Source organism: Malus sylvestris, chromosome 3 (assembly GCF_916048215.2).
Source record: "Malus sylvestris chromosome 3, drMalSylv7.2, whole genome shotgun sequence".
Taxonomy (NCBI): domain Eukaryota; kingdom Viridiplantae; phylum Streptophyta; class Magnoliopsida; order Rosales; family Rosaceae; genus Malus; species Malus sylvestris.
In genome coordinates this window covers 2,058,314-2,083,881 of record NC_062262.1, presented here as the reverse complement: position 1 = coordinate 2,083,881, position 25,568 = coordinate 2,058,314, and the positions used below count along the sequence as shown (strand labels likewise).

Genomic DNA, 25,568 nt, shown 5'->3' with positions numbered 1-25,568 from the left:
TACATGTGCTTGGCGCAATTTACAAATTTTTATTTTATTTTGATATCTTCATTTACAAATATACCTTTTCTACTTACAAAATTGAAATATGAATTAAAAAAATGACTAATACCAAACAATTTAGTATAGATGTGCCAAGAGATCAACAAATATAAGCGAATATGTGAAGTCTGGATTCCAATGTGTGCATAAATTATCAAGATTGAAGACCATAAAGTTTACTAACATCTGTGTCACATTTCGACCTATTTGTTCTCACTTTATGCTTCAAATTTCCGTTGTTTGAAGATTTAATTGTGGTTTTTTTTCCGTGGGCAACCAAATGGAGAACTGGAAGTTACGATTCGGGAAACGAACCCATTGATTGTCCTTGATGTTGAATTCGTAGAAGGTGAAGTGGGCAGTCGTAATCAGAACCTCTTTGATGAAGGAATCATTTCTCTGCAGCACCATAAGATTGACCATCTTGGTGCTCTATTTTACCTAGAGATAAAAGGCAACGATTCCGTTTTTGTACTTATTCTTTTCCATTGCTTTTGTTACAGATTTGCATTTAAGCATATCACATCTACTTATTTATGAAATGGATTTTTTAACAAAATATAAGATAATTTATAATAAACTCATCTAAATTACAGAGATAAGAATAGTGATTCAAATTTATAGGGATGGAATTTTTTCTTGAAAATCCCAAACCGTCCCTAATCCTTCCCAAATTTTGACCGAAAATTTCCCGAAATATTCGGTACCCGAAACCGAAATGTTTCGGTTTGGGATTCAGCCTCATCTTTGAAACTGTTCAGTCATTCCGAACCGAACCAAATATTATATATATAAATATATATATTTTTAATTTATAATTAGAAATTACTTGCACCGTAAGATTGGTTAAGATTAAATCCTAACGACCATTGTAAGTTAGGTCCCTCTCTCTCTCTCAATCGCTCACTCACTCTCTCTCGAAGAACAAAGGTCAAACAGCGCTCCAGCGCTCCTCCCGTCCTCCGTCAAGCCCGTCCAGTTTGAACGCCGCTCCTTCGTTCACTTCAACGGCGCTTATCCGGCCACACACACAGACGCAAGAAGATGCGAATCCGACACGAATCGAGACCCAAAATCCAGGTAAGCTGGGTTTTTCTTTAGGGTTTAGGGTCAAATTTCATGTTGATTAACTTGATTTCTGAGCATTTTGTCGAATGTGTGAGGGTTTGAGGACTGTGGGTTTCGGATTAGGATGGGTGCAGGTTTTTGGGAGGGTTTCAGGTTGGATGGGTTTCGGTTTAGGGTGGGTGCAGTGCAGGACCTGCAGGTCTTTGGGAGGGTGGGTGCACGAATTTGTGGAATAAAATTATAGGGGATGGGGAAATAGGACCTGCACGAATTATAGGGGGATGGATTGGTTGCAATTGCCAAGCACGGAGAGAAGTGTTGTTTTGGATTATAGGGGGATTGGTGGTAGGGGTGGGTTCACATAACCGAAAACCGAAAAAAACCGAAAACCAAACCGAACCGAGGCCGAAAAAACCGAACCAAAACTGCCAAACCGAACCGAATCGAATATGGCTGGTTCGGTTTCGATTTTTGAGGTCCAGAAACCGAACCGGACCGAACCGAACCGAAAAAAAATTATATATATATAAATACTAAAAAATATGTTAGCATCAGGGCTCGAACCCCTGACCTATAGGTTGGGTTTAGGTGCTGTCAGCCAACTTGACTGTAGGCTTTCTATTGTTATAATTGTACCAGTATATTATTTATAGGTTTCTTATATTGAATGCTTTATAAAATTTCTTAAGCTTAAAACCCTAGCCGTCAGTGTCCCATTCCCATTTCATTTTCAGATCTCAAAGTCTCTCTCTCCCCGCCGCGGCTTCCTCTCTACTTCCTCAGTCTCTCTCTCTCTCCCTCTCCTTCCTCTCTTCCTCCAAATCACTCTCTCTAGTCTTCTCTTGTCCTCCTCGTGGATTCTTTCTTCCAAACAATGATTTTCCCTCGCCCCTTTCGAGACCCGACGAAAAGAGGAATTGTAAGAGCTTGCGACGATCACTGCGATATCGCTGCAGCAAAGGTTGTGGGTTTTATCTATTTTTCAGTTTATGGGTTTTTAATTTTATGGTTACCCATTTGAAATTTATGTAATTTAAGGTGGAAAAGTTTGTATTTTTCTCTGAATATGTTTTGGAATTTTCTAGATCTATTGTGGACTTGACTATGAATTTGAATATGGGCACTGGGCATGTGATATTGAAGTTCGATTATGGCATTTAGACGAACCCATTTGCTTTTTTTTTTTTTTGATCTGCATCAGTTAATTTGTTGAATTATTTCATGATTTTGCAAATTTTAAAGTTTTAGAATTTCGAATCCTGTACATTTCCTTGAAGTATATGTGTTTCTGTATTTGCTTGATCATAAGTAGTTGAAATGCTTGAATATATTCAGGATTTTGAGGTTCTCAATTCTCTGATATATGAGAATTGGGAGGTTGATAGGTAAGCTCCTTCCATTATTTACATCATTTTTTGAAAAAAAAAAAAAAAACCGAAAAAACCGAAACCCGAACCGGAAAAAACCGAAACCGAAAAAAACCGAACCGAAAAAAAACCGAAAAAAAATAACCGAACCGAACTGAATCGAAATTTCGGTTCGGTTTCGATTTTGGCAAAAAAACCGAACCGTTTTAAACCGAACCCAGCCCTAATTGGTGGGCTTCAATGGTTGAGTTACAGTAAGCTAATTTTGTTTAGAATATATAACATAGCAGTATTGTTTTGGATTGTGTCTGAATAATGATGTAGTTACTAGTTAGGCCTGAAATTTAGTTTGCCTCGTCCAGGTCTGTAAATTCCCATCCACACTTCGATTTTCCATGCCCTCTGTTTGATTGGAATGCAGATTTTACTGTATTTCTGCAATTGCGAATTATTTTTGCTAGAATTTCTGGTTCATTACTTTTAATTATTGATAATTATTAATTACAGCTGATTCCCATGGGTTCAAATCCTGATGAATGTGTTTTCTGATTGAGTAATCTGCTTGTTGCTGAAACTTTAATCGGTTTATAATTTCAGAGGTTAGAACACCTTGCAGGATTCCCATGGGTTCAAATCCTGATGAATGTGTTTTCTGATTCCCAGGTGTGCAATTTCCTCTCTACCTCTCGTATTCCTTTTAATTACAATGGCATGAATGGTAGGATAGAGGAGTTATTTCAGAGGTTAGAACACCTTGCAGAACAGCGAAATCGCCTTGGTCTTAGAGAAGGTATTGGGCGCAAGGTTTCACAAAGAACTCCCACAACTTATGTAGTTGAGGAAGGATTCTGTCCCTATGGTAGGGATAAAGATAAAAGAAAAGTTAAAAACACTATATGACAATGAAAGTAGCAGTAATTTTTCTGTAGTCCCTATAGTCGGTATTTTTCCCTCTTAGGAGAGAGCAATGCTTCTTTCCTTGCTTTGAAATTCGCCTATTTTTCCCTTTTCCACTTCACACGGACTTGTATCATGAGGTTTGACTGCGTTCAGTTCATCAGTATATTCACCCCTTCAAACACAATCTTATACATTATAAAAGACCAAATGAAAGTAGACAAACAATTTGATGAGAACAATTAAACAGAAAATCTCTAAGACAGTAAGTAAAACCAAGTTTTCTGTCTTTAGTTTTCTTTCATTACGTTTTTTTATATCCATTTTCTAACATGCCATTACATAATTTGATTGTGTGCTCATCTCTTTTTAACTGTATTATTGTATTAGGCAAAGAAAACCACATTTATGGTAAGGACTTTATGCAGAGCAGGCGGGAGCCACCAATATTTTGGTGGTTCAGCCAGATGCCTTAATTGTTGCTGGATATTCAAGAGTTACAGCATATTCCGGCTAAAGTAATATTTCTTTATCTTTAACAACCGAATTGATTATTATTTGACTATTTTTATAGTATATGTAGTATATTAATTGTTTCTAATTTATGTATAGAGTTAGACCCGAAGAAAAGAAAGTTAAATGCATTTCTAAGAATCCTCCAACACGAGCAACATGGTGTCATGATCAATATGAATGTATTCAAACCTCCTTATACAAGTCCTTGTGAAGTGGAAGAGGGAAAAATAGGCGAATTTCCAAGCAAGGAAAGAAGCATTGCTCTCTCCTAATGGACTCTAATATCTTCCTTGTGAATATATGTCCTAACATATAATGCGCATCACATTGATCATGACACCATGTTGCTCGTGTTGGAGGATTCTTAGAAATGCGTTTAACTTTCTTTTCTTCGGGTCGAACTGTATGTATATAAATTAGAACCAATTAATATACTGCATATACTATAAACATAGTCAAGTAATAATCAATTTGTTAGTTAAAGATAAAGAAATATTACTTTCACCATAAAATGCTGTAACTCTTGAATCTTCAGCAACAATTAAGGCATTTGACAGAACCACCAAAATATTGGTGGTTCCCCGCCCACTCTGCATAAAGTCCTTACCATAAATGTGGTTTTTTTCCTGATACAATAATACAATTAAAAAGAGATGAGCACATAATCAGATTATGTAATGGCATGTTAGAAAATGTATATAAAAAAAAGTAATGAAAGAAAACGTGATCAAATAAATGTGGTTTTCAGATGAGCACATAAATGTAGTTTTCAGTTTCCCAACTTCAAATACTTGATCAAAATTAGTCCTTTGGCCACGAAGAGAGAAAAATGAATGATAATTATATTTTGATTGTGAGTTGAGTTCCAATAACAACACCCAGTTATTATTGTAGGGAAAAGTAGATATCCCATTCTAATAATTTACCATATGATGGATGTCTTCGAAATTAATCCATATCTTGTTCTACATGAGTCTCTCATGCTCGTTTGAAAGCAAATGTCTAGTAAAACAAATGTCTATGAAAGAAAATCTCTCATGCTCGATCGATTTCGACTAATTGGGGCTACCGCCTAGATGGGTAAATTTTCAAGAATTCAGATGTCTATGAAAGCAGAAGCTTTTAATTTGAGTTGTAATTATTTAATTCTCATTTGCATGTTTCATTTTATTGGGGGATCTACTCGATTTCTCTCTACAGTGGAATTGAAAATTGGGATTTTGATGCGGTTTTGTTATTTTTGTGGTTAATTTAAAGGTATTATCTAATTAGATTTTCGATGAAATTTATTAATCTCATGTTAATCAATTGCTATTAGGGTTTTGTGATTGATTTAATTTTATTAGGGAGGTTGCATGGAGTTAAGATTGTCTTCTAGATTTGAAGAATTCAAATTTGCAAGTTGGTTTGTGGCAATTTGCAGTCACCATGATTTGGTTTAAAGGACAATCATTTTGTAACTTGCTGTTTGTGTACTTTCTTTTCTATATTTTCAGTTGGGCATTTTGGCTGACCGTTAGCCTTTGCCTTCGGCTCCCTTGGAACTTATGGTAGGCTACTCCACTATAATTTATTGTGCTTTTACTTGTAGCACAACAGCTATTTTGTTCAAGCACACCCAGCTTATACTTTAAGCACAACAGTCATAGTTTATTAACAAAAAATTTATATAAAAAAATGACCCTTGGACCTGTAGGAACAGGTTCATTTCAAACGAGTCAGGTTAAGTCCGGTTTCATTTCTCAGCTAACAAGACCTGCACTGTCCCGTCACATTTCAGTTACAAACGGGTCCGGTCCATCTGCTTCAATTTTGAGTTTGGCCTGGCCGTATCCAACCCTAGTTTATCCCACATTTGCGTATGTACAGTCTTCTTTATTTACTCTAAACCAGCATCTGCATGCGCGTTAGGTTTTTAAATAACAGACGTTACCCACCCCTAAAATATGTTGCATTAGTTGTTTATCATTGTTAACAATTGGTACATGGATTAGAGGCATTTAATCAGGCGTGCTAACAATGGTACATGGCTTAAAGGCCTTAATCAGGCGTGCTACGTGTGACTTACAAATTTATAATTACATGCGCTTGACACTATTTACAAATGTTTATTTTATTTTTGATATTTTCATTTCCTAAGGTACTCTTGCTACTTGAATCAAACAAACCGACCAACACCAAACAATCTAGTATAGATGTGCCAAGAGATCAACAAAAACAAGTGAAGTATGAAGTATGGATTCCAATGTGCACATAAATTATCGAGATTGAAGACCATAAAAGTTTGCTAACATCAGTGTCACATTTCCGTTGTTTGTAGATTTAATTGTGGGATATTTTTTTTTTTTTTTTTTTTTTTGGGGCTGGGCAACCAAACGGATGCTTCAAATATAGTTTCTTTCTCTAAGCATGTTCTAGTTTTTTCCTCCACTTTCTCTCCTTTGCCTGGTTTTACCATCATGTCCTTACATTTTTACTTTTATATAACCTGTAATAAAAGGGGCAATTTTGAAATATTAAATGTTTCACCTGTTTTCCCTTTTGACTTTATATATGTAGAAGATGCAGATAATAGAAATTCTTTCCAAAAGCAATATTAATAATGCGATCCACTTCAGGAATTTGTTATTAGCAAAAGAAAGTCATCGTGCACTCAATCCATCCTTGATAACTTTGTTACACAAATGCATAATGATTTTTTTGGAGTGTCAATAACAATTCTTTTGCAATATTTCAGATCTCTTCTTACCTTTGTTTAATTTATGAATAAATTGTAGCAATGATCCCTTAACTTTAACTTAATTTGAGCAATAGTCTATCAACTACAAATCCATTATCATTGGTTTCTCAACCCATCAAAACGTGCAGCTATGGTCCCTCAATTAAAAATTCATTAACATTGATTCCTTAACTTTAATCTAATTGGAGAAATAATCTCTTAATTTTAACCCAATTGGAGCAATGATCCCTTAACTTTAACCAATTTGATTAAAGTTAAAGAAACTATTGCTACTATTTACTCTTTATTTATTTATTTGTACAATGATAATGAGAATTGGTGATTTTAGCTAAACCACAAAATAAATCAGCTATAAATTAGTATTGGGGAGGAGGTTATATTATCTAGGCTCAATACTCTCGTGCTAGATTTTGTGGAGTATATATGTTTTCGAGACCTTTGCTATCCATAAACATCTGTACTTATTCTTTTCCATTGTTTTTGTTACAGATTTGCATTTAAACATATCGCATCTACTTATTTATGAAGTGGGGTTTTTAATAAATGATAAGATAATTTATATTAAACTCGTATAAATTATAGAGATAAAAATGGAGGTTCAAATTTAGATGTAAAAGAGGAAGTGCACTATTAATCTAAATTAAGGAGCGACAAATGCACTTTTGTATAATTATGCGGCATCAAATTTGATAATTTGACAATATAAGGTATGGAACTCGAGTGTGTTCTTAATTAGTTTTGTGCAAAAACATGTTAACTTTGAGTCAAAATTGGTTAACGCAAGAAAATATAGGCAAAGCAGAATGGTCCCATGAACGTTGAATGAATAGGCAAACCAAATCGTAAACACGAATGGTCCCATTAATGTTGAAAATATAGGCAAAGCAAGAAAAAGCAAGAAACTTTTCAAGTTTTTATTTTTATTTTTTTTTCCCCATAGCACATGATAATGAATGTTGTAGAAAATAAGTGGTTGAGATTAAAAGTATAAAAGTGGTTGAGATTAAAAGTATAAAATGTAAATAATAATTGTAGAAATTCAACCCAACATTGAGGTCCTGCCAGAAACTTTTACTTTATTTTTCACACGAAGATGTTTCCCTTGGAATTAGAACCAGAGTAGAAATAATGACAAGATGGTGACAAGACGATGGTGACAAGACGATGGTGGGAACATGTGATCTTATCATATGGAAAAATGTTGAGATCCAAATGTATTGCGTGATTCTTTTTAGAGATGTGATATCCACACATTATTTTTTATTTTTTTTATTTTTTTAATTTTCGATCGTCGGATCGGATGAATTAAAAAAGATCAAATGACAAAAATTAACAAGGAGTGTGGAAAAAATAAAAAGAGATGTGGATAGCACACCCCTCTTTGTACTGTGTTTTTCCAAACTCCACCAATTACTACTCTATGTTTGACGTGTGTGGTCGGAGCGTAAGGGGCAGATCCTTCTCACTAACACATCTAACTGTTACAAGTAAGAGGGTCATTTTAAATTATAATAATTATAACCGTTATTTTAAGTGTAAGAAGATTGATATATTTTAAATCTCCTGATGTGTGGAGAGATTAATCAATATGTCAGGAACACGGTTTGTTATGCCAAGTGTACTAAGACAATTGAATTAGAAACTTGAAGAAAAAAAATTTCAATCAATTATATTATTATACTTGATATACCGGTTAATGTTTTAGACACATTGAAAATAATAAATAAATTAATGTTTGATGTAATGTTTTCCAACCTCCACCAATTTTCATGACCAACAACGATTATTTTATGGAAGAAAATAATTAATAAATTAATGTTGGATGGAAACGTTTCCCAACTTCCACCACTTTATACTTTATGTTTGCCGTGTGTGGTCCACTGCATTATTGACCAAGAAAAAGATCAAGTCGTCTCACCAGTCATCAGTCATGAAGTAATCTTACAGGCTTTGCCAAGAATAATTTTCAGTTTCTCAACTCCAAATACTTGATCAAAATTAGTCCTTTTGCCAAGACGAGAAAATGGCTTTCGTTGGAGAGGCTTTGCTCTCCGGTTCCATCCAGGTGCTGTGCGACAAGATTGCCTCCGGAGAGTTCATAGACTTCTTCCGGGCAAGAAGACTCGACTATTCACTCCTGGACACACTGAAGATGAAGTTGGTGAATCTCCGTGCAGTGCTCAACGACGCAGAGGAGAAGCAGATTGTCAACCCCGACGTCGGGAAGTGGCTTGATGAGCTCAAACATGCTGTGTTCGAGGCCGAGGACTTGGTGGATGAGATCGATACTGAAGTTTCGCGTCGCAAGGCGAAAGATCAGACTAAGAAAACCCAGGTGTGGAACTTCCTTTCTACCTGTCGTAAACCTTTTAATTATAAAGGCATGAATGGTAGGATAGAAGTTTTATTCAAGAAGTTGGAACACCTTGCAAATCAAAAAGATATCCTCCGTCTTAGAGAAGATGTTGTTGGAGGCAATGTTTCACAAAGAACTCCCACAACTTCTGTTGTTGAGGGCGGATTTTATACCTATGGTAGGGATGGAGATAAAGACAAGTTAAAAGATCTACTGCTGCTATCTGACAATGAAAGTAGCAGTAATTTTTCTGTAGTCCCTATAGTCGGTATGGGCGGGGTTGGTAAGACAACTCTTGCTCAACTCCTTTTCAACGATGAACGAGTTAAAAAGCACTTTGACACTCATGCTTGGGTTTGTGTTTCCGAACAGTATGAGGCTTTGAGGGTGATTAAGGTCCTTATTGAGGAAATCACTAAAAAGCCTTGTGACAATTTGGAGATGAATTCCCTTGAAGTTCAACTAAGGGAACAACTGAGTGGAAAGAGATTTTTACTAGTCTTGGATGACCTTTGGAATGAAAACTATGATGACTGGGAGCGTCTACGAATTCTTTTCACGTATGGGGCAAGGGGAAGCAAGGTCATTGTAACAACAAGGAGCAGACGTGTTGCAGCCATCGTGCACAATACTATTCCTATTCACGATTTAAAAGAATTGTCGGATGAAGACTGTTGGTCGTTACTGGAAAAACATGCATTTAGAAATGAAAACCCCGGTGCACATCCAGACTTGGTTGAAATTGGTAAGCAAATTGCATGTAAGTGCAACGGTTTGCCTCTAGCTGCAAAAACGCTAGGGGGTCTCTTAAGTTGCAACCTAGACTACAAGGAGTGGAATCACATATTGGATAGTAATCTATGGGATCTGCCACACCCTAATAGTCTTCTTCCTTCTTTAAGATTGAGTTACCATTATCTTCCGGCTTACTTGAAACGATGCTTTGCTTATTGCTCAATTTTTCCAAAGGACTATGAGTTTGAAAAGGAAAATGCTATTCTACTATGGGTGGCAGAAGGTTTAATTCCACAATTAGAGAGCAAGAAAGCAATGGAGGAGGTTGGTGAAAGGTACTTTAATGAACTGTTATCGCGTTCACTATTTCAAAGACCAAGATTGGATAAACCAAGTTTCACTATGCATGATCTTATTAATGACTTGGCTATGTTTGTGTCTGGAGAGTTTTGTTTTAGGTTGGATCAAAAAAATTCGCACGAAGTTTCTAAAAAGGTTCGCCACTTGTCATATATGAGAGGAAAATTTGATACATCTCCAATATTTGAGCCATTAAAAGGAGTTAAGTATTTGCGTACCTTCTTTCCAGTGTCTTTACCACCACATTATAGTTGGAATGGTGGATATGTAAGCAACAAGGTTCTAGATGATTTACTACCAGCACAAAAATATTTACGGGTAATATCATTGTCAAGATATCAAAATATCAATCAGTTACCTAATTCCATTGGTAATCACATACACTTGCGCTACATCGATCTCTCTTATACGACAATTAAAAGGTTACCAGATACAGTGTGTACCCTCTACAATTTACAAACACTGTTGTTGTTAGGTTGTTCTTCTCTTGTTGAATTGCCTGCAGACATGAGGAAATTGGTTCATTTGCGTCATCTTGATATTGGTAAAACTAAAATAAAAGAGATGCCGGTGCATATGGGTAGACTAAAAAGTTTGAGAACACTGACAGCTTTCGTGTTGGGGAAATCTACTGGGTCAAGCATTGCAGAGCTGAGGGAGTTGTCGCACCTTGGAGGAAAAATTTCTATCTTGAATCTGCAAAATGTAGTCGGTGCTATTGATGCCTTGCTGAAGGATAAGAAAGATCTCAACGAGGTAGAGTTGTCATGGGGTCGTGTGGTTTCCAATGATTCCGTAAAAGAGAGATATGTGCTCGAAAGACTTCAACCTGCGGTAAATTTGGTGAAGCTAACCATCAGGTTTTATGGCGGAATCAGTTTCCCGAATTGGGTGGGAGACTCGTCCTTCTCCAACTTACAAGTGATGCGTCTCAGCGACTGTGGTAATTGCAGTTCACTGCCACCAGTTGGTCAGCTACCTGCTCTGAAAGAGCTCTACGTAGAAAGGATGAAAGTTGTTAAGAGTGTTGGTGGTGAGTTGTACGGGGGAAATCAACCATTTCAATGTTTAGAGAAGCTAGAGTTTCGGGAGATGCCAGAGTGGGAGGAATGGCAGCCTAGTCCAAGTGGAGGTGAAAGTCCAGACTTTCCTCGTCTTAAGGAGCTGAGGTTAAGTTGGTGTCCGAAGCTGAGAGGAGACTTGCCCACTCATCTTCCTTCCTTGAAAACACTTGATGTGTACAATTGTGAGGTTCTACATGAAAACAGGGCCAGTAATACCCTGAACAGGGATTCCTTAAGAGGATCTCTTGAAAAACTGACAATAAAAGGATGCCCGGGTCTCTCATTGTTACTAGAGTCGACGGAGACGCTGCCGTCGCTTCAGAAGCTTGTATTGAATTTGTTGGTGGGAAAGAGTGGTCGGCGCAAATGATGCACAACGCCAATCGTCTTCAAAGTTTGACTTTATATGAATGTTCCTCAGTCTTGTCGTTCCCTACAAATGGTCTGCCCACCACACTGACGTCGCTCAGTATACAAAATTGCAAGAAATTAGAATTCCTATCACGTGAGATGATGGCCAACTTGACTTCCCTTCAGTCTTTGCATCTATCCGAGAGTTGTGATTCTCTGAGGTCGTTCCCTTTGGGCATTTTCCCCAACCTTTCATCTCTTCGAATAATGCGTTGTCAGAATCTGGAATCTCTTTCAGTTGAAGGAGGAGCAGATGAAAATCTCAACTCCCTGGATATCAGGTACTGTCCAAATCTTGTCTCTTTTCCCGACGGGGGATTGCCCACTCCCAACCTCACTTTCTTTCATGTCTACAACTGCGAGAATTTGAAGTTGTTGCCGGGCCGAATGCACACCCTCACCGCCCTTCAAAGGTTATTGATAGGCAGTCTTCCAAATCTTGTCTCTTTTCCTGACGGAGGATTGCCCACTCCCAACCTGACCTACTTTTCAGTAGACCATTGCGTGAATTTGAAGTTGTTGCCGGACCGAATGCACACCCTCACCGCCCTTCAACATTTGTCGATAGAGTGTCTTCCAAATGTGGTGTCATTTGCACAAGGGGGTTTGCCTCCCAACCTACAAACATTATCTATCGTTAACTGGGATCTGGTGGAGACGTTGCTCAATGAACAACTTCTCCCTGCCACTCTTCGCACTCTCGAAATCTCTGATGTATCGAATCTGAAATATTTGGACGGAAAGGGATTTGAGCACCTCACTTCTCTTCAACAGCTACAAATTTCAGGCTGCGAGAGTCTCAAATTCCTGCCAAAAGAGGGTTTGCCGGCATCTCTTTCTTATCTGAGGATCCGGGGCTGTCCTTCTCTGAAGAAGAGGTACGGGAACAAGAAGGGAAAAGATTGGAGAAACATAGCTCGCATTCCTTGCATAAACATAGATGATGAAATCACCATCATATGAGCTTTCATTTCACTCTCTCCAACTCTCAACTCTCAAGACAAAAGCCAGGTACTTTTTTTTATTTATTATTAAATTGATTGTCCTCAGCAATATTCCAGCTTAAATCAGAGTTTCAGATGAAATTACAGGAGAGTGCGAGGGGAGTGAATTATTTGTAGTCTGATACCGTGGAACTACTTGGAGTCGATATATATGATTCTCCTGCATGAGAAGAGGTAAATCCCTGGATGATTTCTCATACTTCTCCCGTTTGCACCATAACTGTAATCTTCTGGTAGATGTGATGGGACTAACAGATATATCGGTTTAATTGATGCAGCGAGCAAGCAAACCTGTAAAGATGGGATTATCAAATGGTGCTCTGATTTTCTGGACCGTCAATTTTGAAATATTTTGGATGGAAATGGACTTTCAACACCTCCCACTCTCGCAATTCCTTCCAGGACAGGGACCTCTAGACCTCAGCTCTCTTGAACAGCTATATAAAGATTGAATGTATGTGGGACTTCGTCGGTCCAGAGAGAAAACTATTGAACTGTGAAGATAGGATTATCAGAGGGAAAACGATGTTAGCTTACATCAACCACTCAGGTACTTGTGTATATATATACTGCTGCGGTTTCCATATGGCGGAATGCTTACTCATCTTTCAATGCCTCTGTCATCTTGTGGTAGCTGCATACACATATTTTTGTCTACAAACACCATGGATGAAGAGAGCAGGGCTTATTGGCACCAACTCTCTCCAACTCTCTACTCTCCACTCTCCAGACAAAGCCAGGTACGTATTTAGTACCACTTATCTGTATCTATGTTAAATTGATTGTCCTCAAATTTTCCAACAAAATTGATTGTCTTCAAAGTTAATTTGACACTTATCTGTATTTAGCACCACTTAACTGTGTTTGGACGAATGCCAGTACATTGCGTTACTATACAAGGAGGCTGGTTGTTCCACTACAGATTTCACCAGAAGGATGCATCAATCTTCGGTTGAACACTGATGATTTGTAAATTGTAATTTGCCTTTTCTTTTGCTTTCTTCATTTTGCCTTGTCTATATTTGCATTTATAATATCGGGTATTTTTTAACAGGGGAATGGCATATCCCCCTTGGAGAATTTCAGATCAGGGGAAGTGAGGATCTGTTGGAGACATTGATCAAACAACAGCGGCTCTCTTCCTCTCACACCATCTGGACAATCAAGTTTGAAATCTGTGGATCAAAACACCACGCACTCTCGGAATTCCAGCCCGGAGAAGGACCTCAGCAGCTATGCATCATCGATTGTCTTGCATTCCTGCCAGAAGAGGATTTGCCGCCATCTCTTTCTTTTCCGAGGATCACCAAAAAGTTTGTTCTTCTCTGAACAAGAGGTGTGCAAAGAATATGAATGGAAAAGATTGAGGCAATATAGTTCACATTCCTTGCAACTTTCATTGATGCAAATCAAAGTCGAACTTTGAACTGCTTATTTTTTTAATTTTGTACTTAAAACTTTCAGTAGGGCTGGTTTCCCTGTTTATCCCTCTTTGGAGCTGTTCATCAATGGCGAATGGTTTAGGCTGCCTGAACTTCCAACTTTCAGCTATTACTTTCAAAGTGGAGATGAACCTCACTATCCAAGTCCTTACAACTTCTCTCGTGTAATCGTTTGTACCTTTTCTTTTCCATATTTTTGTTAAAGATTTGTGGTGGAGGTAAATAGACTTGGTGGCTAGCTGCTGCGCCTACAGATTTCAGTGTAAGTAGTTGAACACTTGAGTGTAATTTATTCTTCCTTTATAGATCAATGTAATTCAACTATGCAATCAGTCAGGACAACACGATGGGACTAACGTATTTGCCGGCTTGTTTTCTATATATTAGCATTCTTCTCACCATTGTGGATTTCATGAGCAATCAAGAGAATATTTAAAGTTGCATCTGGACTTGGAGGTTTGTTTTCTATATATTAGCGTGTGTGATGTCGTGTGACTCACATAGCAAGTTGACAAACGAAAAAAAAATTATTTAAACATTGCAGATTTGCTCACTATATATGCAGGTAATCATTTGATTCGTTAACTGCTCTAGAGGAAGATGCCGTGGAGAAATAGATGATGATAAGCCTTAACCCAAGTTTGATGGTGAAAGTTGGAGCAGCGGGCTCTCAAATTTAGAAACCTTCTTGGTAAGTAGCAACTCAACCGTGGTAGTGCTTCATGTACATGATAGCACATAGCAGGATTTCCCAGTCGCTAAGGGGTCCATTCATTGTTTTTCTGATTCATATGCAGCCACACAATTTGTTGCTGCCTGTGCAGCCAAGTGCGCGCACGGGGGTTCATTTTTCTCTACCACGTACATTTTAGGCCATGACACTACGTCGTTGGCTGCCTATGGCGGCTGATTTGGAGGCTGCTGCTGTGGAAGTGGATCTAATTCCACTCTATCTTTGGCAGGACTGTAGCAAAAGGAGAAGCATTATTCTGCGTTGAAGTTATTGTTGTTGGCAGGACTGTGCAGCCAAATGCGAGAATTTGAAGTTGTTGCCGGCCCGAATGCACACCCTCACCGCCCTTCAACATTTGTGGATACAAAATCTTCCAAATCTGGTGTCACCTGCACAAGGGGGGGCTTGCCTCCCACCCTACAAACATTTTGGATCGAAAATTGTGAGAGACTGAGGCCTTCAGTGGAGTGGGGATTGCAAGGACTTGCCTCTCTTCGAGAATTTTGGGTCCAAGGAAACAAGGATCTGTTGGAGATGTTGCTCCGGGAACAGCTGCTCCTTGCCACTCATTCACAATCTCTGGATCTCTATACTTTCAAATCTGAAATCTTTGGACGAAAGGGACTTGAGCATCTCACTTCTCTTCAACAGCTACAAATTTCAAGCTGCGAGAGTCTCGAATTCCTGCCGGAAGAGGGTTTGCCGGCATTTCTTTCTTATCTGAGCATCTGGGGTTGTCCTTCTCTGAAGAAGAGGCATCGGAACAAGAAGGGAAAAGACTGGAGAAACATATCTCGCATTCCTTGCATAAAGATAGATGATGAAATCACCATATGAGCCTTCATTTCACTCTCTCCAACTCTCAACTGTCAAGACAAAGCCAGGTACGTATTTAGTACAACTTATCTGTTGCTATGTTATATTGATTGTCCTCAAATTTTCCAACAAAATTCAAAGTTAATTTGACACTTATCTGTATTTAGCACCACGTAATTGTGTTTGGATGAATGCCAGTACATTGCGTTAGTAAACAAGGAGGCTGACAAGGATGCTGACAAGGATGCTGGTTGCTCCTCTACAGATTTCACCACAAATATATATCGATCTTCGGTTGAACACTGATGATTTGTAAATTGTAATTTACCTTCCTTTTCTTTTGCTTTCTTCATTTTGCCTTGTCTATATTTGCATTTATAATATGGGGTATTTTTTAACAGTGGAATCGAGCTGTGCTATGTCTCCCTTGGAGAATTTCAGATCAGGGGAAGTGAGGATCTGTTGGAGACATTGCTCAAACAACAGCGGCTCTCTTCCACTCACACCATCTGGACTATCAAGGTTGAAATCTGTTGATCAAAACACCACGCACTCTCAGAATTCCTGCCCAGAGAAGGACCTCAGCAGCTCTGCATCATTGATTGTCTTGCATTCCTGCCAGAAGAGGATTTGCCGCCATCTCTTTCTTTTCCATGGACCATCAAAATGTTTGTTCTTCTCTGAACAAGAGGTGTGCAAAGAATATGAATGGAAAAGATTGAGGCAATATACTTCAATTCCTTGCAACTTTCATTGATGGAAATCAAAGTTGGAACTTTGAACCGCTTTTTTTTTTTTTTGGTTAATTTTGTACTTAAAACTTTCAGCAGGGCTGGTTTCCCTGTTTATCCCTCTTTGGAGGTGTTCATCAATGGTGAATGGTTTAGGCTGCCTGAACTTCCAACTTTCAGCTATTACTTTCAAAGTGGAGATGACCCTCACTATCCAAGTCCTTTCAACTTCTCTCGTGTAAACGTTTGTACCTTTTCTTTTCCATCTTTTTGTTAAAGATTTGTGGTGGAGGTAGTTTCGAATCGTTTCACTGTGTTTCGCTCAAGTTTTGAGTTTAAACATTGCAGATCAAATTATTTATGAAGCGGGATTTAAAAAAAAATAGATAAGATAATCTGTACTAAATTCATCTAAAATATGGATATAAAAACGGAAATTCGAACGTGGGTGTAAAAGAGAAAGCACATTGTTCTATACTACTTGGTGTAGTAAATTTGTATTATATATTTTTTATCTTATTAAAAAATGGACTAGCTAGTGACTTTGCCATGTCCACCCTTTCAGGGGCTAGGACTCACAGAGGCATTTCAATCTCTCTCGACCACCATCGTATGATTCACCAGCACCAAAAATCGAACTTAGAACATGTCTTGTGAAATATGGATATAAAATTCGTTCCCAACCATTGAGCCACCTTATAATGGTTAAATTTGTGTATACTATACATAATCTTCCAATACCCCCATACCAAAATATATACATTTCTAGCTGTCACTTATCATCCTTGAGGATGATGATTGGGAGGTTAAAAGTAAAACCGGGCATGGTGCCAAAAAAAGCAGCCGCAAGATGAGATGCTGACCAAATTACTCGGTAGCTCAGGCAATTGCCCTTCTGCCAATGGAACTTGTTACTCTTCTTAACAACAATCAATCTGCTAATTATCTGGCATAACAATTACGACAGAATCCTATACATAAAAAAAAAAAAGTTCTGCGCATTTCAGCTACATTTCGGCTTGAAAGGGTGTCACCTGCTCAAGAAACTGTTCACAAATAGACTTTGAAAATCTGCAAGGAGAAACGAAAACCAATTATTACAGTATTTTGGTTTTGATAGGCGGTAACTGAGGGCATTTTACATTTTGCAGAAGGAAAATTGCTCTTTTAACAACGAAACTGCCAGCATAAACGTAGTTTAGGAGACCGAAAGGGAAAAGGAGAAGGCAACATTACCTCTTCTTGACTGAAAGCTCATATTCTAGCTGATTGAAGAATATAACTGAACATAGTTTAGCACATTCCGCTGTTGTTCAATTGATGCTTTCGGGGCAAGAGGACTGCAAATGAGCATATTGGAACTTAGTCCAGCAGTACCTAAACATTGACTAGCCAAAAGGACAAAGCAGTAGCTACTAAGACCATGGCTTTAAACCACAAAAATACCTTCAGATATGCAGCAAAAGCTTTCCGGGGGGAAGATTGTCTCTGGGTCTGCTCTATTCTGGGAAGAAGCAGCGAAAGCCAGGCAGTTTTTACTGTACAAAACAGAACCAATTTAGAGGAGTGCATCCGAGTTGACAGTTCCAAAGGGTACGCAATCTATGCCATTCCTTAAGATACACATCGCTAAGATTATTGGGATGCTCTATAATTTGAAGATCATATTCCATCTATAACAACAATTGAAAAAAAAAAATACCTTGACCACGAAGGAATAAATTTACTATTTGGTATGATACTGTCGTCATCGTCATTCTCATCATCTGATTCTTTGTATGGAGAGATGTCATAAGACTGTTCTTGACTTGTAATGGCAACTGAATTCTTCATTGCTCTGTCTGAATTGCTCAGTACCTTAAATATCACAGGAAATGTCAGCACGAGGCTTTACAAACAAAGTAAAAGTGCACGAAACGAAAGTATGCAGCTCATGCATAAGAAGACTTTCTAACGGTGGTTCATATTTGAGTTTACAATAAGTTACTAGTAGTTTTAACAGAAGATAAGTCTTGCAATTAGACTAGTGTAGCCTTCTTTCCTATATTGCGGTATAAAGATAGCAAAGGGGAAGGCCTCATAATAGTTAAAACCCAACAAGTTTAAAGGTCCTATGCAAACTACAATAACAGAGGATTATAACCATGCTCCAGCCGACACAAGTAAAAGCACTCAACATATGCAAGTAGATCCTAAGATATGGTGGGTATTGGTTGTTAAAAAATCATTTGCATTTACCTCTGCTGTATATCCATAATTACTCGAGGCCTCGTGGAACTCTTCGTGGACAATACTTTCTCTTCCGGCATTGCTTATTGAAATCCTGGAAGTACTAGGCTTAGTCTCCGAAATATTTATGTTATTGTCATATCCCCTTTCTTCCTCCATTTTCTTATTTGCCATTTCATCCTTAGATTCCTTACCCCCAGGGCCTCTTCCATCCTACACAAGACAGCCCAATATACAACGTGATATCTAACATTACAAAAAGATAGACATAATGAAATGAGGCAGACCATAAAGAATCATACAATGGCCTGGGTTTTCATTTCTTTCTCTACCTTTTCTGCAGGTAACTTGTCTTCATGTTCTCTCTTGTTTCTACGTGCTTCAATACGCATTCTTTTTCTTTCCTTCTCCTTCCTTTCTTCCTCTTCCCTTTGTCTCTTCTTTGATGCCATATCAGCCTCTTTTTTCTTCCTCACTTCTTCTTTCCTTTTCTTCTGCAACTCCAACTGCTTCATATTCTCCTGCTCCATTCTTGACCGCTCAAGTTTCAAGGCTTCCTTCTTCATCTTGCGTTCATTCTCTTTCTTTTCTGCCTGACGCTTTGCAGCTTCAGCTGCCTCCAGGGCCTTCACTTTGACGTCCCTCTTCCCTGCAAGAAAACACAAATAGGTCAAAATACTGGATCAAGTCATTGGAGAAAAAAAAAGAAACAAAGAAAAATATCCCAGAATGCTCACAAGAATTCACAAGGATACAATAAAAAAACAAATGAATCACTGTCAAGCTCCGTATGACAAGATGAAGTCACCTATAACATACTTATGGAGGACAATGGGGCAACTCAGCTTTCATGGGACTTTCAAATATGCACTCTAAATTTTACTTGATGATCCCAGACATTCATTGCTAATTTACTACTCCAAATAAAACATTCCCTAAAGGTCGTACCCAGTGCACAAGGCTCCCGCTTTACGCAGGGTCTGGGAGAGGTGAATAAATAAAACATTCCCTAATTCAGTAAAAATAAAACCATCATCCATACTGTAACCCAGTTTAGACGTACAATTATGATCCACACTCAGAAAAACAATCACATGGAATATGTACATGTAATGCAAAATCCAAAGTTCAAAGGTTAAGATTACTAGTAAGAAATTACCTGTTACAACTGCAGCTGCTTGTTTCTGTTGAACAAGTGGAATGAAAGAAGTCATGCTGGACACAATATTGTTATGCTTCGGCTCCTGCTCTGATAAACTTGAACCACCTTTTCTCAAACTGGTTTTCCCAGATAATTTTGGTTTACTGAACCTTTTATGAAGTGATCTAGTGGTCCCCTTAATATCGTTTGTTCCTTGTGACATGCTCAGGTTCTCCTTATTGTTATATCTTCTCTTGCTTCTGTTTTGGATTCCAAGCCTCTGTTTGAAGCTCTTATGAGTGCCTGTTAAGCTGAATTCAGTGTTCACGGAATCTAGACTAAGTCTATCTGCATATGGTTCAGCTTTAGAAACTGATGCTGGAGGGTTTGGAATCTCAGTAATGTCAGCAAGTGGTACTCTTTGTATTGACCTATTTAATGCATTTGAAACACTTTCATCTTGGAAAGTATCAGCTGCCTCATATGCATTCTCATTTTCTTCACTAATGCAGGGAAGCTCCAGATTTAAGCTTCCTCGCTTACTTGAACTGCTAGTCCTTGAACCAGTTATATCCCAGAGTTTCCCAACTGGAGACAGATAAGGTTTCTTAGTATCCCAACCAGATTGACCACCATGATTTAAGAGGCAATCAGAATAGGACCTTCCATAAAACGCCTGGCCAACTTCCTCACTCGAGTAACTATGACCATCCTTTAATTGTTTGACAGCATCATTCATGGTCCTCATATCCACACCCTCTAGAAGCCCAGTTGGAACGGATTGGTAGAGATATGGAATTTTGTGCAACTTATTTGAAGCTGAAGAGCACGCTACTGGAGTTTGCATGCAAGCAGATTGGCACAGCTGCTCCAGAATGCTGGCATGTTCAATTGTAGTGCTTGGAAGGTTCCACTCGTCAAAGCTAATTCCCTTTCCAGCAATGCTTGTTGGTTCATCATCTGTTTGCATAACGAACCCCTCAAGCTCAGGCTTTCTATCATCCAAATCAATCAAATCCAAGGATTGGCCATGTGGAGATCCAAAATTGCTGGTCCCTCCAAGATCAAATCTCATTTCCTGCATTGCTCTTCCAGCGCAAGTCAAATGTTCAGCATTTCCTGTGGTAAGATTATCCTCACTAGTTAGTGAAACAGTAGTCTCTTCCATGCACTGATTTCCTGAGTCAATAATAATGCTTGGCGGATGTGCTACTCCTGTTTCCTCCATCATACCAGTTTGCTTCATCAAACTTAGGATTGAAGCTTCAAATTCTCTATCCGTGAAAATGAAAGGTGCATTACCACTTGTATCCCCGCATCCCAAGCTGATTCTACCCTGTCAGACACAATCTTATGCATTAGAAAAGATCAAATAAAAGTAGACAAGCAACCTGTCTGATATAAGAAAACAAGTATGTGAAAAATCTCAAATAAAACAAGTACAAAATAGAATAACATAGATGTAAGGGCCATAGCTTAGCCAAGAGAGAGAGAGAGATCACTGCACAGCAAAAAAGTAATTACCTCTGTCATCTGTGCCTTAGGTGAAGATTCAGACCACTCTATCACGTGGTGATCCTCATTTTGATGTGTTTCTTCAACTGAGCTTCTGCTGATGATTGATTTTACAACATCCTCCCAAGGAATTGAAAGCCCTTGAGATTCTAGTACAGCCTTTGGACTATCTTCTACGCTTCCCAAGTTCCCACACATAGATTCTCTATTGACAGTGTAAAAACCCCGTTCTCTCAAGCCCAAGGAAGTAGACTGGTCATCAACTGTTTTATGCTCAATCTTTCTTCGTTTATGCTGAGGGCATGAACCCTCCGTAATGAAGTGAACTCTTGCCTTTGCTTCCTTCTTTTGAAAACAGTCAGTAGTGATATGAGAGTAAACCAATTCCAAGGATTGATTTGCAGGGTTAGACAGCCGAGGTGATATGCCAACAGAACCAATTCTTCTGGCATTACTGGCTGAGCCACTAACATTCAAAGAGCTCTCCTGTTGGTCAGATATTCTAGATTTTGTAATTCTACCAGAGGAGAGAGCAATGCTTCTTTCCTTGCTTTGAAATTCGCCTATTTTTCCCTCTTCCACTTCACAAGGACTTGTATCAGTAGGTTTGACTACGTTCAGTTCATCACTATATTCACCCTATCAAACACAATCTTATACATTATAAAAGACCAAATAAAAGTAGACAAGCAATTTGACGAGAACAATTAAACAGAAAATCTCAAATAAAACAAGACTGTCATATAGAATAACATAGATGTGAGGGCGACCACTTAGCCAAGAGAGAGCGAGAGAGCTCACTGCATAACAGAAAATTAAGTACCTCTTTAATCTGTGCCTTAGGTGAAGATTCAGAGCTCTCTATCATGTGGCAGTCCTCATTTTGAGGCATTTCTTCAACAGGACTTCTACTGACAATTGATTTTGCAACATCCACCCGAGAAAGTGAAAGGCCTTGAGATTCTAGTATGGCCTTTGGACTATGTTCTACACTTCCCATGGCTCCACACCGAGAGTCTCTATTGCCACTTTCTAGCAACGTATTAGCAACTGCATCATTATGAACATCAGATGTCTCCATTACTGATGAAACAGCATTTCCATTCAAGAAACTTCTATCCTCCTCTACAGGAGATTCAGATAAACCACTCTGGAGGTCCTTCCCTTTGATTGAAACTTCCGGATCCCCAAGAAAATTCATTGGCAGGGACAAGTTATGATTTTCTAGATAATTGACAGTCATTCCTTCTTCCTGTATATCATCAGCGTCCATCAAGGAAATATACCTTTTCTCTGGTGATCTTCCCTGCATTCCCTCTTTAAAAGCAAGAGTATAACTTCCATTCCTACAGGATTCTTCCACATCATCAAAATTAAGTTGCTTGGGATTCACAAACACATTACAATCAGCAGGCTGCCTTGAGGCTAAAACTTCCACTCCAACTCTAACCCCAGTACCATCCAATTTTGATCCAGAACCTTCAACAGATACATCAGGATCAATTTCAGTTTCTCCACCAGTTACAGCTTTAACAAATTCACAGGTTTGAGTACAAGGTACCTCTTTGTACTGTGTACCCCTGTGAGTCATTTTTTCTGACAAATGCGTGCTTGAAGCAGCGAATCTGGACTGTGTACTCCTGTGAACCAAAGCCTGTGAATTGACCGGTTCTGACATTCCTTCAGTAGTACAATTAGTTTCTGCACTTGTCTTTGTACCAGCATAGTGATCTGCATCATTTTCCTTGTCTGAAGAATCTGTTGAATTCTCTGCACACAGGTCTATATCACATTGAATTGGAACAGACCTTCCAGCAGATATTAAAGTTCTCTGTGAATTGTGAGACTTATTAGATGAAGACGATGTTGACTGATTAATTCTTTGACCAGATATATTGGTGATAGCGTCTTTCGCTATTTTTTCAGTAATATGCACAGCTTGTGACCCAGTACTTAAAGGCTGAGGTGGTTGTGTTGACTTACCAGTGGAAAGATGGATTGTACTGCCATCACCCTTAACAGAAATACAGGAAGTATCTACCTTCGGATAATTGTTAACGTCATTTGGGTTCTGGGATGAACTTCTGGATCTTGTTATTCTGCCACTGTAATCACTGGTTACCTTGCTCCAGCTCTCCCCTACTTTTGTTTTCGCTTCACAATTTCCATCAACAATATCACAAGATTTCACCACTTCCACCATTTCATCAAAATGTTTCGGTTGTAGCAATGAATTTCTGACACCAACTTCACTTATGCTGTTAGATGATTGCTCCAACTTGGACAATTCATCAAGACAATTAGGTTCTTGGCTAGCACTTCTAGATCTTGTTGTTCTCCCAGAGTATTCGCTGCGTCCCTTTTCCATGATAAAATGTTCACCTACTTTTGCTTCATTCTCTTGGCCACTATCATTAGTGATATAAGAGTAATTAACCAATTCCAAGGGTTTATTTACATTTTTGGACTGCTGAGGTGATATGCCTCTAGAATCTGCAAGTGCACCGCCAAGTTTCCTGTCAATACAAACCGAGCCACTGACATTCAAAGAGCTCTCCTGATGACCAGAGCTTCTAGATCTTGTAATTCTACCAGAGGAGATGGTAGTACCTCTTTCCTTGCTTTGAAACTCCCTTATTTTTGCTTCTTCTACTTCACAAGCATAATCACTTGTATCAGGAGGTTTGACTAAGTTCAGTTCATCAACATGGTCAGACCGTAGGGAAGATATTGCACGCCCAATTGTTCCACTAGCATGCCCGATACCATTGTTCTTATCTTGTGAAAAGCTTTTTTTGGCACTTTTGCGAATTTCCAGAGCTTTTTGTCTGGATTTGGATCTCTGAACTCTAGCCAGTGATAGAGCTGGGTCATGGTAAATGTCAGAGGTTCTTGTATCCCTTTGATCTTCAGGAGATGTATTACCCAGATCCTCTTTTCTCTGATCTTGAGGAACACCGTTGTAGGAACATCCAGCATTACTAACTGGGCTCTGTGGCAAAATTAATACCCCATCTTCTGCACCTCTAGCCGGTGATAGAGCTAGATCATGGTAAATGTCTCTGATTCTTGCATCCCTCACATCTCTTGGAGATGTAACACTAGGATCCTCTTCTCTCTCCCCTTGAGGAACGCTGTTGGATACACACCCAGCATTACTTACAGAACACTGTGGCAAAACCAACCCCTTATCCCCAGCGCCAAAACCTTTGTCCAAAACATGAAGTTCAGTGCACAAACCATTTGGTAGCTCCCCAGTGAGAGTCGTGGGAGCTGGCTTGTCAAATACAGAACAATGGCTACTAATAGGGATCACAGGCAGTGCTCGAGGGAGTGGAACTCCAGAATTCAACTCTTGTTTGTTCAACACTGTAATGAACAAATCAAAAGATAATTAATTCATGCACATAAGCACAAGAACACTGTACATGCATAGCTACAACACATACAGCATACAGATGTGTTTGTTATATTACTCGTATAATAGTCAGTTGATGCATCGTTCGAATGGAAAATGTATCCCAAATAAAAAACTTTATAAGCAGCCAATCAGAGTATCTAACGCTCCATATTACACGAATACATACGGACCACCAAAGTTCCATTTCTTCGTCATCTAAGAGCGTAATACCCACTAAAACCGAAACAAAATAGCAAATATTTCAGTTGAAGGCAACAAACTTAATAACGCTATTCAAACGATGCCCTCAACAAGTTCACAAATACATAATGCAATGTGCAAAACCTAGGTTTCGCTTCTTCCTCATCTAAAAACGCAATTCCCCACAAAACCTAAACGAAACAACAAATTTGAAATCGAGCAGCAAAATTCAACATTTTTACCCAAACAAAGTGGAAAACCTAGGGTTTTAGAGAAATGATGAAAACGAAAAATCACTCTCAGGGACAGTTCGGTTGAAACTAATACAGAAAAACGCACGACAGAGTTGAACTGACGGAGATTGAAGTCGGAAAGTAGTACCATTGCTGGGTTCGGTGGAGGAGCAAAGCCAGGGAGGAGGAGCAATCCCGTCAATTAGGCATTTGGAGGCGAGGTGTTGCTCGAAGAGGAAGGTCTGCTGCTTTGCTTGGTTGACGATCCATTTCTTCCTGTCGAAGATCTTTACCAACAGCTTCTCCATCGTCGACGATGTCACACTTCGACCATGGATTCAGATTCACCGAGTTGCAGAGAGAGCTAGAGAGAGAGAGAGAGAGATGGGTGTTTTTGGAATGGACGGTGGGAGATGGTTGGCGTATTAGCGCGGCTTGTTTTTTCAAATTTTCGGGGAAAGTGAGGAGTTATGAATTGGGCGGGTTTGGGTTGAACTTACATTTTCAATGGCCCGGCCCAAGAAGTACCCAGAACCCAAGCCCACGACCCGCCTCCGAAACCGCTCC

General features: G+C 38.9%; 2 protein-coding genes, 1 long non-coding RNA gene and 1 pseudogene across 8 annotated transcripts; 2 read left to right on the top strand and 2 right to left on the bottom strand.

The window, feature by feature from the left end:
* The first annotated feature begins 1,828 nt into the window (after window positions 1–1,828).
* On the top strand, window positions 1,829–5,393 carry LOC126616301 (putative disease resistance RPP13-like protein 1). Of its 5 annotated transcripts, none has more exons than XM_050284348.1 (3): window positions 1,829–2,071; window positions 3,075–3,140; window positions 5,237–5,393. In XM_050284348.1, the coding sequence occupies exons 1-3, from the start codon at window positions 1,985–1,987 to the stop codon at window positions 5,330–5,332; spliced, it is 249 nt and encodes an 82-aa protein (XP_050140305.1). In that variant the 5' UTR covers window positions 1,829–1,984; the 3' UTR covers window positions 5,333–5,393. The 5 variants fall into 5 exon arrangements, 4 of the variants coding, with proteins under 4 accessions (XP_050140305.1, XP_050140304.1, XP_050140303.1 ...); XM_050284347.1 differs by lacking the exon at window positions 5,237–5,393 and adding an exon at window positions 3,765–3,962; XR_007621086.1 differs by having other exon boundaries at window positions 2,004–2,071; window positions 4,560–5,393.
* A 3,178-nt stretch (window positions 5,394–8,571) lies between these two features.
* On the top strand, window positions 8,572–16,587 carry LOC126616267 (putative disease resistance RPP13-like protein 1; annotated as a pseudogene).
* LOC126616310 (uncharacterized) lies at window positions 13,164–16,021 on the bottom strand. The gene is made up of 3 exons (XR_007621095.1): window positions 15,880–16,021; window positions 13,431–13,545; window positions 13,164–13,284 (listed from the first exon to the last, which is right to left on the bottom strand). It is a non-coding gene; the product is annotated as an uncharacterized LOC126616310 (long non-coding RNA).
* Window positions 16,588–16,933: 346 nt separating the features above from the next.
* On the bottom strand, window positions 16,934–25,455 carry LOC126616265 (uncharacterized). Of its 2 annotated transcripts, XM_050284282.1 has the most exons (11): window positions 25,150–25,455; window positions 22,895–24,536; window positions 21,991–22,864; window positions 21,177–21,806; window positions 19,671–20,988; window positions 18,844–19,160; window positions 18,521–18,724; window positions 17,985–18,139; window positions 17,729–17,820; window positions 17,519–17,622; window positions 16,934–17,353 (listed from the first exon to the last, which is right to left on the bottom strand). In XM_050284282.1, exons 1-10 carry the CDS (start codon window positions 25,307–25,309, stop codon window positions 17,576–17,578), a joined length of 5,439 nt encoding a protein of 1,812 aa, XP_050140239.1. In that variant the 5' UTR covers window positions 25,310–25,455; the 3' UTR covers window positions 16,934–17,353; window positions 17,519–17,575. The 2 variants fall into 2 exon arrangements, with proteins under 2 accessions (XP_050140239.1, XP_050140238.1); XM_050284281.1 differs by having other exon boundaries at window positions 21,991–24,536.
* Window positions 25,456–25,568: the final 113 nt, after the last annotated feature.

Bases quoted from the DNA above. Each gene is read 5' to 3' on its own strand.
- LOC126616265 (XM_050284281.1), bottom strand. From the start codon at position 25,309: ATGGAGAAGCTGTTGGTAAAGATCTTCGACAGGAAGAAATGGATCGTC. The intron at 19,161-19,670 runs GTAATTTCTTAC...GTTTTCTTGCAG, and splicing joins AGCAGCTGCAGTTGTAACAG to GGAAGAGGGACGTCAAAGTG. The intron at 17,821-17,984 runs GTATTTTTTTTT...TGTTTTGTACAG, and splicing joins TTTATTCCTTCGTGGTCAAG to TAAAAACTGCCTGGCTTTCG.
- LOC126616301 (XM_050284345.1), top strand. From the start codon at position 1,985: ATGATTTTCCCTCGCCCCTTTCGAGACCCGACGAAAAGAGGAATTGTA. The intron at 2,072-3,074 runs GTTGTGGGTTTT...TTATAATTTCAG, and splicing joins GCGATATCGCTGCAGCAAAG to AGGTTAGAACACCTTGCAGG.